General features: G+C 38.5%; 1 protein-coding gene across 35 annotated transcripts in view; it reads left to right on the forward strand.

Annotated features, from left to right (window-relative positions):
* CLASP1 (cytoplasmic linker associated protein 1) overlaps positions 1-12615 on the forward strand; it is a 275809-nt gene that overhangs the window by 179389 nt on the left and 83805 nt on the right. For 22 of the 35 annotated variants that reach the window (XM_086718350.1, XM_086718353.1, XM_086718377.1 and 19 more), the window contains 3 exons: positions 7438-7542; positions 9823-9849; positions 11168-11335. In XM_086718350.1, coding sequence (XP_086574476.1) covers positions 7438-7542; positions 9823-9849; positions 11168-11335 — 300 coding nt within the window. The remainder of the gene's footprint in view (positions 1-7437; positions 7543-9822; positions 9850-11167; positions 11336-12615) is intronic. The other 13 variants (XM_086718354.1, XM_086718384.1, XM_086718383.1 and 10 more) reach the window with 1 other exon arrangement.

Consider the following 12615-nt stretch of genomic DNA (forward strand, 5'->3'; position numbering starts at 1 on the left):
AAGGTGGGCTAGGAGCAAAACCTCTTTATCTTCAGGTTGACACGGTAGCTCTTGACTCTGCTTTAGGTAGGGGAAAAAAAAACAGCCCCCCAATTTGTAACTGAGCTCTGTTCTCCTGCAAGCTGTACCTTCAGTTTTTATTAATCTGTGGTGTCTGATGAAGTCAAGTGGTCTGCGTTTCTAGCCCTCAAGGGCGCCTGACAGGAACGGTGAACTTCTACAGAGGAAGACCCTCAAATCTGGTTCCTTGGGGTTCCCACAGATTAAAACCTGCCAAGTGTGAGCTCTTAAGCTATAAGTGCATCTATAATGAGTGAGAAGCAGCAGAGAAAAAGAATACAAACATACTTAAAATTTTTTTTAATTTAATTTTTTATTTTTTTAAATTTACATCCAAATTAGTTAGTATATACTGCAACAATGATTTCAGGAGTAGATTCCTTAGTGCCCCTTACCCATAAAAAAAATTTTTTTTTCTTAATGTTTATATATTTTTGAGAGAGAGAGAGGGAAACAGAGTACGAAAGGGAGAGGGGCAGAGAGAGAGGGAGACACAGAATCCAAAGCAGGCTCCAGGCTCTGAGCTGTCAGCACAGAGCCCGATGCGGGGCTCGAACCCACAGACTGACCTGAGCCGAAGCCAGGCACTCAACTGACTGAGCCACACAGGCACCCCAAGAATACAAACATATTCAGTCCTTCAAGACTTAAGGACCTTTTATGTAATATGAAATAATTAAATGTTTAAGAGAAATAAGAAATTTTTTTTTTAGCATTATGTAGAATTGAGTAGTCTGAACGATCCTCCTTGTTGAGGACACATCACTGATATGGAATAAAAACAGTGAATCCCCAGACCTAAGCAGAAACAGAAACCCTAGCAGGTGAGGGTCCAAGCTGGCTTGTACCTTGAGGTCTTTAACTGAATGTCAGAGATTTGGGGCATTTACTGCAATGGGTATGCAGGACATGGGAGGACAGGAGGTGAAGGACAGACCCAAGACCTGATCATCACTGGTGTCCAGGAAGTTAACTCAATCTTTATACTGGCTACAGGGAGAAAGTAATCTTCCCTGATAATTTGCAACTGTAAATTACACCTTCACACAGTTTTTTGATCAGAATACACTGTGGTCTTTGTGATCCGAAAAACCCAAATAGATAAATGATATTAAAGTGGCTGTGGATTGCTTGTGTCCACAGGACACTAGCAGGAGCAAACATTAATCCTCTTTGGAAGAATTCAACTTCAATCTGGATCTTAAAGAATTCCTATAAGGTTCCAAGAAAAGGAATCCTTTCATTTCACGAAATAAAAAAAAAAATTTGGAAAGACAAGCAAAAGGAGCTGTAGACTATAAAGAATGACCAAGTAGGTTTTGAAGAACAGTTGGATCTTCTGAAAATGAAAATATAGTAAACTGTTAAAACCAACAACTCAGTGGATAAGTTGAGCAGCAGAATCCATGTAGATGAAGGGAGAACTCCTGAACTCAAGACAGGAAGTGCTGTCCAGAGCACAGTGCAGAAGGGGAGAGTTGTGAAATGTGACAGAGACATCAAGTCACGTGGAAGACGGTAAAGACATTTAACAGAGAACGGGACAGAGGCATCTGAAGAGGTGGTAGCTGAGAGTTCTCCAGAATCGGTGAAAGACACTAAACCACAGACTCAGATAACCCAGCAAACCCCAAGCAAGGCAGATGGTGACACCACAGCTTGAGGAAGAAGGTAATAGAAGCAGCCAGAGGGACCAAGAGACTACCCACAAAAGAAAGCCAGGGTTTACATACAAATAAAGCTGGGAACATCTGAATGAGATGGATGGAGCATGCCACCGTCCACGTCCTGCTTCTGATTGTCCCCTGCAGTTTTGCAAGATGCTACCATGGCGGGAAACTGGGCCAAGAGCACACGGGCTCTTTTTGTATTCCATTTTATAGCTGCATGTGAGGCTACAATTGCCTCAAAGTAAAAAGTTTAATTTGGAAAGGGACGGCTTTTAAAACTCCCATCTCCCCCAAAAGTATGATTTAATTGAAGTTGTGTTTTTAGTAATGTTATTTTAATCTATGAGACCATTATCTTAGGAGATAGTAAATCATATACTTAAAAAATTAAGACAAAAGATAGGGAGCCTGGGTGGCTCAGTCGGTTGAGCGTCTGACTTCAGCTTAGGTTGTGATCTCACAGCTTGTGAGTTCGAGCCCTGTGTCAGGCTCTGAGCTGAGCCTGTTTCAGATTCTGTGTCTCCCTCTCTCTCTGTCCCTCCCCCAGCTCATACTCTGTCTCTCTCAGAACTAAATAAACATAAAAAAATTTTTAATTAAGGCAAAAGAAGGAAACAACAGACTTAAAGGAAAATGAAAAATCAAAACAAGTAACCATGCATATAAAATAGTAAAAATAAGCTCAGATCAGCTAAACTTTCCAGTTAAAATAGAAGGTTTGTTAGACTCAGTTATTGTTGTTGTTGTTGTTGTTGTTGTTGTTGTTGTTGTTTTAAATGTTTATTTTTGAGAGAGAGTGTGTGTGCAGACAGGGGAGGGGCAGAGAGAAATGGGGACAGGATCTGAAGTGGGCTCAGCACTGACAGCAGAGAGCCTGATGCAGGGCTCAAACGCACAAACTGTGAGATCATGACCTGAACCAAAGTCAGCCGCTTAACTGACTGAGCCACCCAGGCACCCCAGGCTGGATTTTTTTTATTTTATTCACTTGAAAAAAAATTTTTTTAATGTTTATTTATTTTTAAGAGAGAGAGAGACAGATCATGATCAGGGGAGGGGCAGACAGAGAGGGAGACACAGAATCCGAAGCAGGCTCCAGGCTCTGAGCTTTCAGCACAGAGCCTGACGCGGGGCTCGAACTCACGGACCACAAGATCATGACATGAGCTGAAGTCAGATGCTTAACCGACTGAGCCACCCAGGCGTCCCAACTTGATTGTTTTTAAAGATCCAGCTATGTGATAATTAAAGGGACAAATCTAAAATACAAGGCTGCAGATAGAGTAAAAGACAAGAATAAGAAATACGTAAAAGAAAGCTGTTGAAGATCTATTAATAACAAACAGAAAATAAAGCAAAACCTTTACAAAGGTGGATTGCTATGTAATAAAAAATGAGTAAGTGGGAAAGATGTAATTATCCTGTTTTTATGGGCCTAATAAAAATAGCCTACAAATATATAAAGAAAACATTTGCAAATTCTCCTTTGGAGTGAGCGATATGTAAAAATATAAATTTCTAATAGGTAATACATTTATGTGGTTCAAAACTCAGAAAATAGGAAGAGGTAAACAGTTAAAAGTCTCCCTCCCATCCTTTCATTTGCCTAGTTATCATGTCTTTCCCTTCAACCCTAGTCTTACAACTTGTAGTTTCATTTTTGTTGAGTTTCTTTGCATATAGAAGCAATACAAAAATCGTATTTTCTCCTTTTAAAACAAGAAAGGTAGCATATTTACTATTCTGCATTTTCACTTATGTATCTTCATATTAGAGAGGCCTTTCCGTATTAGAGAGGACCTCGTCATTCTTGATTACCACTGTACTGCATTCTGCTATTACCTTAACCAGCCAGTTCCCTATTGACCGACATTGGAGTTACCTCCAGACTTCTGCTATTACAAGTAACATTGCCATGAATAAACTTTTATATACATCCGTTTGCATGTTTGCAAGCATATTTGATAGGATTATTTGCCAAAAGTGGAATTACTGGATTAGGAAGCACATGCATTTGTAATTGTGATAGATATTGCCAAGTAGTTTTCTGTAGGGGCCACATTAATTTCCACTCCTCAATGAAGGAGAGTGCCTCTATTTTTACACACCAGAATATTGGCATATTCTTAGATTTTTGCCAGTCTGATAGGTGATAAATGGCATTCTCAGTGTCATTTTAATTTTGTTTTCTTACGAGTGAGCCTGAACAATATTTCATACACTTAAGAGCCATTTCTATTGCCTGTTAACTGTCTGTTCCTAGACTTTGTCCATTCTATATTGGGTTGTGCCAGTGGTGTGCTGGAGCTGTCTTGAACTAGTTCATGACAGCTAATTGTTAAATTTTCAGGCATTTTGTAATCTGGTTGATTTCATGTCAGTAGCCTGAACTTGGCCTGGGAATAGGAATATTGACACCAGGGAAATTGGAAAACACAAATCAGTGAGGAATCCTCTCCCACAGCCAATTGTTACACATTTACCAGCACACTACTGGTTGGTGGACTTCTTACAACTTTTTATATGTTAAAGGAATTAACCCTTTGTAATATGAATTGCAAATAATTTTTCCCAATTTAACTTGCTCATCATTTTCTTCTTGTCATGTTGAGGTTTTACAAAATAAGTAGTCAGATTTACCTATCTTTGATTCTAATGGCTTTCATAGCTAGAATGGACTTTTCCACTGCAAATTACAAAGGATTTCTCCCATGTTTTCTTTTAGAACTTTTATGGTTTCATGTTTTACATTCTAATCTTAGGTTCATTTGCTGTTTTTCTTAGTGTAAAGAGTGAATGTGAAATATGGATTCAACTTATTTTTCCAAAGCAAAGCATTAGCAAATAAGATCTAGTAATGTGTTTTTTTAAAGCAACATATGATGTTGAACTATATCAGTCCTTACGGAATGAAGCAAAAGCAGTACTTGGAGGAATATTCATAGCCTTAAGGTTATATTCGAAGAGAGTGATTTAGGAGTTTCTTTCCAATTTGTTAGAAAAAGAACAGAATAAACCCAAAGGAGAGTAGGAAGGAAATAATAAAGATAAGAGTGCAAGTTAATGAAATAGGAATTAAACATTCACTTGACAGGATAAAGAAATGCAAATTGTATGAGGCATTGGAGAATCACAGTCTTCCCTAAATTCTGAGAAGAAAAAGTGGGAATACTTCTTCACTCATTTAATGCAGCCTTTAGTAATAAACCAGAGAAGGTACAGTCAAGACATCTTGTGTATGTGAGTGTGTACATCGTGAGTGTGGGGGTTTAGCTCAGGTTTCAGAGCTTAGAAACTTGCTGATGGAGCTCAGCACATTTAGGAGAATCCTTTTATCTCAGACGATGCAGGGAAAGCATCAAAAAAAAAAACATTTTGGCAAATTCTTAGCAATTAGGAATAGAAAGAAGTTTTCTTAGCATGTTGAAATACCATACTTTTTGTGAAATTCCAGATTTTTTTTTTTTTAATGTGGCTTAAAGGAACAAATCCTACCCATGTGGGCGTGGACTACATGTCCTAAGACAGCAGGATAAAGGCAGAGAAATGAAGGGGTAGAGTTTTAAGGGAAAAAAACTGAAGTCTTATTTGTAGATGGTGTTCTATTTAGATAACCCCAAATGATCTATGTACAAGCTAGTAGAATTAACACAAGTTTAGCAGGGTTCCCAGAATTAAGATCAAAATACAAAGATTAATTCATATTTGTCAAGAAGTTAGAAAATATAATTTAATAACATATTTATGTGTCATCAAAATAAGGCACCTTTGAATAAGTCTGTAAAAATTGAGTAAGACTTTAAAGTGAAATAAGTAAAGGAAAAAAAACATAGAAACATCAATATCATAAAGCTGTCTCCTTTCCTCCCCAAATTAACCTTGCATTCCACATAATGCCAGTTAAGATTTCAACAGAGACCATTTTAACCTGTATCTTTATAAGCACTTGGAAGAGAGCAAAGGGCCTTAGGAAAAAGTGGGTTGATTTTCTCTGCCAATTAGCAAGATTTTTTTTTTAAAGCTAATACTAACATTGTGATGTTTACTGGTGTAGACACGCACATCAACGGGACAGACTAGAGAATTGAGAAACAAGTCCACACATGTATTTTAAGTACTTGGTAAATGACAAAGACAGCTTTGTAGGTCAGTAAGAAAGGGGGTAAGAAAGTTCATTTGGACACTGGTTAGTAATATGGAAAAAATAAAGTGGATCTTTCCTGTACCTCCTACAGAAGAATCAATTCCGTAAGTGACCTCACAAATAAAATGTTAAGCGAAACAGTAAGTTTTAGAAACATACATACCTTATGATATAATTAAAAGCATTTTAATGTATAAAATGATGCCATCTGTTGCTTGGTTATGCAACTAAATGTATTAAAAGTTTAAAGAAATGCTAGAGGATGATGAATGCTAGGTTTAGGATCAGGTTACCAAATGTTGGAAGAAGGTAGGGGGTACAGAGACACTAGCAAAGATTTATATGTTTTAAGCTGAATGGGTATGGATGTTCACTTAAAATATGTTTTTGTGACCTAAATATTTTGTAGTAAATTTGAAATAGGAAGTGAGATTCAGTTGGTTTTCATGTTGACTTTGCCTTGGTGACCACCTTGATTCAGTGTGGTTACTTCCTCACTCAGGTTGGCCAGCCAGTTGGCCAGGCAGACACAGGTAGCTAAACTAGTGGTGTGACCTTAGACAAATTAATTAATCCCCATTTCTCAGTTTCCTCATCTGTAAAATGGGAATAATTATATGTTCTTATGAGGATTCCGGGTTCACGTACATACAGCTCTTAATATAATACCATATAATAGCTGTTAGTACAGTTTCTAGAATTTGTGTGTTTTTACTTAAACTGCCATTAAAAGCCATGGATTCCTTCTAGTTTCAATTTTTTTTTCTTAAGTTAGTACTTTTATTGCTCCTCCCCTCCCTTCTTGAACCTTGTTCAAGTCTTAGGGTTTGAATTCATTTTTGTTTTTATGGTTTCATGGTTTAATAGTGGGAGTTAACAGATTGCTTTACTTACAATAGCAAATTTTTTTCATACCTGCCTATGACATTGCGTTATTTTTAGGTGGTTGTTTCTCTAGGTACTCCTAATACTGATTCTGCCTTCTTCATCCTTTGCAGCCTAGAAACTTGTTGGCATACATGCTTTAAAATAGAAGTTTATTGCTACCTGTCAAAACCTATTTATTCTCCAGGGTACTGTAGCTTTTGTTGCTTGCTGAGTTTTAAGGGTTTTTTTGGCGTGTGTGTGTGTTTGCATTTATTCTTTTTTCTGTAGTATTTTTCTTAAGATGACTTTTCATATTTTCTGCTTTTGGAAATTTGACAGGTTTGTAGATGATAAACTAGAAAATGTCATGTGTAAAAAATTGGGGGGAAAATCCTCAAATAGCTGTCATCTCCTCATCTGAAAATATAATATGCTAGAATAACAAAAACAGAAGCACCTTCCGGGTTCATGACTTACTCTCAGGAGTAACTAACATATCTGTAGAACTTCTGGGTGCCGGTCAAATACACGGGCGTGCACACAGGGCAATGGGTGAGGACCGCTCGTGAGGAAGACCCGCGCCCCCTGTAGGTGGCCCCGTCGGTGCCTCTTGTTCGTGGTGTGGGTTGCGTTCTTGAGTAGGTCACACTGATTGAAAACATTATGGAAACCCCGTTTTTGCTGCACATCCTCCAGGTCGGATCCGCACGAGACGGCAGAGCTCCGGGAGTGCCACCAGTGTCGCCACCACACCTGATAATCGAGGCCGCAGTCGCGCCAAAGTGGTTTCACAGTCCCAGCGTAAGAAGTATATTTTGTACTCTCTGTTGTGTCAGTTTTGTTCAATCAGCTCACTCTACAGTTGAAAGATTTATAATATTTTCAGTACTTCAGGAGAAAACCACATCTGTGTGGCTGTAAGATACCGTGAGTAGTCTTGATGTTCGTTGAGTAAGCTCACAAAATGGAGTATTCAAGTGTACTTTTGTCTCCTTGCCAGGTGATTTAAGTTTTGTATTATTAAGCATTAATGATTAAAATGTGGTTTCTCTGCCTTTCCTCAAGCATCTCAAATTGAGATAAATCTGGGCTATGACCCATTTTACTGTCGATAAGGACTCCCTCTGATACAATTTAAGAGCAATACCTGGGGATTATTTTAATGTGGAGTTCTCTTTCGAGTGGTAATAAGCAAATCCATTAACAGCTGTCCCCTTTAACCCTCTGTTCTAACATTTGCAGCCTGCTCCTCTCTTCCTGCCAGCGTAGGCCCCGCTTTGCCCAACTACCCTCGCTTCCGTTACTGCGTGTCTGTACGTGTCGAGTCACTTGGCTTGCTAGCATCAGCCACGAAAGCAGCCGTAGATGGAAGGAATGTATTCAGATCGCTCTTAGGAACCACCCTGGTGTCTCACTCCCCAGCCACACTTGGCTTTTGAGTCTCCCACTCCCTCTGTGCGTGTGTAGAGTAGTGCTGGGGGTCCGAGTTCTCCTGGGCAGGATGAGTGTGGCCGAGAAAGGCTCTCCTTCCCCGGGAGCTGCACACAGGCCCTCAGCACAGCACTCTCTAGTAGATGTGTGTCTGCTTCCTTCATGGCCCGAGGAGCTGTCTGGTTTGTGTCAAGAATATTCCATCTGTGGCCAAACCTTAGGTTCTCCTTAGTATTTAGAATGCCTTTCTCAGCTCCTTGTGAATACTCCCATGTCCCTCTGGTAACTCCAGGCCTCGTGTTAAACAAGCGTATCTCCTTTCTGAAAAGAAAAGTAGAATGTCAGTCATACATTCCTGCCAGGATTGTCTGAAGCAGAAGCCCACGCGTCTAGCGTATCACAACGTACAACACGACACGGATTGTACAGCTGTGGCCCAGCAGCTTCTACCTTGGGAACAATATCCAGGCTCTGGTTATTCTCTTGAACCCTAGCGATGCCTGGAGTCACAGATGGATCTGATACTCTGGTCATGAGTCAGGTCTTCTTGCAGAGAAATTTTTCTTGACAAAAGATACTCAAGACTCCATATTGAGATAGTATATTAAGATTGAATTTAATAAAAAATGTTCTTTAGCTGTGAAGTGTTATTTCCTTTCTTGGAGTGAGGTTGGATAGTACTTTACAGTTCTCGGTGTCTGCTATTTATTGCCATTGGCCTCTGCAGGGATTCCTGCCCCCTAGCCTGGCTCCTCTGCTTAGCAGGTGGTGAAGATGACGTTCTTGCAGAGGAATTTTCTATAGTCTCGATGATTAGAGCTTCCGTTCCTCAGTCTTATAGAAATACTGCACTCTGTCTTGGGGCTCCACTTTAAAAGTCTTCAGTTTCATTTTACTCACCAAATTCCCCTCCTAGGAAGGGAGACAACACCAGCAAATGATCAAGGCTGGACCTCAAGCTTAGTCATATAAATTAAGTATTTTTTGAACAGTTATTTTAATAGGAAGTAAATATGAGCATATTTATATGTTTTACAAATGTAGGTATACTTAGCATTCATAGTGCCAGTAGAGTACTAAGTAGATTTCGTTAACATTAGATTTAGGGCCCTTAAGAGTTAACAAGCATATTTTAAATATTTGAGGACTTAAATATGTGAAAATTAATGTTTTAATATTTGAGGATTTGGCATAGGACATTCAGGTGAAACTAGTTAATAGCAGTTTCTTTGAATTCATTGAAGTTTATTGAGCACTTCCTAGGTAGTAAGCAGCACCACTTAAGGTGGCAGTAACACATAAACGAGTAGGATGCGGTCACTTCTCTCGGTTGCTCAGAACTAGAGAGTATAGATGTGCTTCTGGAGGGCAAGACACTTGTCTTCTCTGCATCTCCTGCACCTGACACATGTAGGTTCCTAAATGTTACATGGACAGACCTGAAGTTAGTGCCAATAGAGTATGATATGAGTAAAATCAACATAAGTACAAAAGTGGGCAAAAAGGAAAGAGACGTAGAAGAAATAGCTAATTTGTTAACGTGTTTGTGAACAAAGACATTTGTGTTGTGTTGCATGCTGACCTTCTGTATTGTGCTATTGTCTTTTAATCCACTTTTTGCCTGTCCTTTGGTCTGCTCTCATAATCAAGGATCCAGATCTGCTAATCCTGCTGGTGGTAAGCCGTTTCTCTTCTTGCTTTTTTTTTTTTTTTTTAGTGTTTTCCCTCACCCCATGTTCCTTGCACAATGTTAATTTCTCTCCCTATTATGAGCTTAATCTTTCTGCATTTTTTTTTCTGTTATGTTCAAATTCTAGTGTTTAAAATGGATTTTTCTCTTTTTACACAGTTTAATAATTCATTTGTGTGCTCAAAGTTTATGGGCAAGATTATGAAGTCCTAAGACAGGTTCTTCATGGTGATGCGTACTGGTGATTTCTATAATGAATTTCACTTTAAATTGTAGCTAAGTCATTATAAAGTCCTAATTTTATGATTTGTCACCTTAGTGATTCATTTGAATGATGGAGTGTGTGTGTGTTTAATTTCCAGGTTGTGTTCCTTTAAAGGTTTTTATTAGTTACTAGGTTCAGTAGTTAGTATCTTTCTTAGAGGTACATTAATAATCATGGTCTTCTTAATTTCTCCCTATATTTTTATCAGTTTTATGTTTTATATTTCAAAGCTATGTTATTTGGAACATAAGGGTTTATGACAATTATATCTTTATGGACAGTTATTCTTTTATCAGTATGAAATATCCTTTGTCCTTTTTTAATGCTGTCTTACTCTGTTTTGTTGTTTTGTGTTAGGTATGTTGTTTCTTTCTTACTAACAGTATGTAGTTGAATTTCATTTTATTTTTTAAACCAATCCAAGAATCGCTGTTATTTTAAGAGATTAATTTAGTCTAGCCACATTTATTATGATTAGTGACATGCTTGAGTTTATTCGTACCATTTTATTTGTGATTTTTATTTATTATTTTTTTTTAGTTGCCTCTTCTTCATGCCCTCTTTTCTTCCATTTATTAAGTTAGTGGGGTGTTCTTGGGTCTGTTTTCTTCCATTAATGTTTAGGAAGTTTCTATTGTAATTCTCGCAGTTATACTTAAAATTTTCAGCATATCAACTCTTACAGAATAAAAAAGCAAAACAGTAAACACCTTTGTGATTGTAGAAATTTGCTGTGGAACGGGGAGCTGTTTATACTTAGTCCACTGTTTTGAATCAGAAATCTTGCTGTCATTTTCGTAGAACTCCGCCAGTAATTCTTCTTTGTGGATACATTCTCTTATGTTATTTGAAGCTCTTTTACGCTCCTGTATTTAAAAAAAAAAAAAATCAGTACTACTACCCACAAGAAAGCCATTTTTATATGAAATTCTTAGTATTTGATCCAAATTAATGTGTAAGCTGACTTCTGAAATTGTAATATTATAGTTGTATTCCCTGATTTACATCCATTTTTCAGTTTTGTTTTGTTTCATTTTTAGCTGGCAGCCGGTCAAGTTCCCCAGGAAAATTGTTGGGAAGTAGTTATGGTGGCCTTGCCGGGGGTTCCTCAAGAGGCCCGCCTGTGACTCCCTCTTCAGAGAAGCGAAGCAAGATCCCCAGGAGTCAGGGATGTAGCCGAGAAACCAGTCCAAACCGGATAGGATTAGGTAAGGATCCTCAAAGACCTTGAAATACCATTCCTAACTTGGTGGTAATTTTTATTATAATCTAATGGCTTTGTCTAATGTTGGAAGTAGAGATTTACTTTTGAACTGGGGGTGTCACTTTGCCTGTGTTAAAAAGACATTCTGATTTGCACTTTTTACAGATTATGGCCTGTTCAGGTTTGAGTTACAACTAAAAAAATACATGGGCCTCACCATTCAGATTGACGGGAAAGAATTACATCCCTCTGGGCTTTTGTACCTGAGAGCTCTCACAGAATGTTAGAACTGGGGGAGTGGGCAGGATTGTTCTCTTCACAGCAGCATTGTTGCTTTTCATCCTTTTTTTCATGGATTAGCACTAAGTCTCCATTAATCTGTGTATGTTTTCAAAAGCAATTTGTAGGGTCCACATTTATTTTGATTTTGATCTTCTCTAACCTGTTAGGTGGAACTTATGGTCAAAAGAACATGAGTAGTTACTTTTGACATAGTATTGTTCGAACATGAAACCTAGGAATAAATTAAAGTCAAATATATGATACTTTCGTGTTACAGTATTTAGTTTCTCTGTGACAATGAGTAGAATTACGTGAATTACTCTCAGCAGCTTAGAGACCTGTTATTCTATTCAAATCTAAATTATACACCACCTATTTAGTACTAAGAAGTCTTTTGTAATATATTATGAGAAATTTATGTTTATACTCTTTCTTATATTTCTACCTGCTTTCTAAGGATAAAAATCTATTAATGTGAAATCAGAGTACTGCTGTATTCTTAAGTCCTGTCGGCTTCTTGTTCTCATTTATCTCATCAGCAACTTTCACGTGAACGTTTCCTGTGATGCACCAGGCACTTTATTACACCTTAGGATCAGAAGATAAAATAGATGTAGCTTCTGACTTCGAAGAACTTGTGGTCCTAAGGGTGGAAACGTGAGAGACAGTACAGTAGATACTGTGACATAGTGCTCTGGGGCCACAGAAATGGAGTGTCTTGTCTGCCCTGCTCTGGGACCACAGAAACGGAGTGCCCTTGTCTGCCCCACTTCTCCCAGATTGCCTGCTAGGAGAGGCTTCCCAGAATAGGTCATTTTGATGGTGAGTAAGGTAAGATTAGGCGGGGGACAGAGATGAGGAGAAGGGTGTTCTAGGGCAGACAGGAGCGTGTGCCGGAACAGTGAGATGGGAGGGAGCATAATGGGCTGTGAGAGGCACAGGTCGTTCATTTGGCTACAGCAAAGGGAGTTGGTCAGGGTGAGTGCAAGAGGAGGGCAGGTG

This window comes from Puma concolor, chromosome C1, assembly GCF_028749965.1.
Source record: "Puma concolor isolate L17-30 chromosome C1, mPumCon1.1.hap2, whole genome shotgun sequence".
NCBI classification, from domain to species: domain Eukaryota; kingdom Metazoa; phylum Chordata; class Mammalia; order Carnivora; family Felidae; genus Puma; species Puma concolor.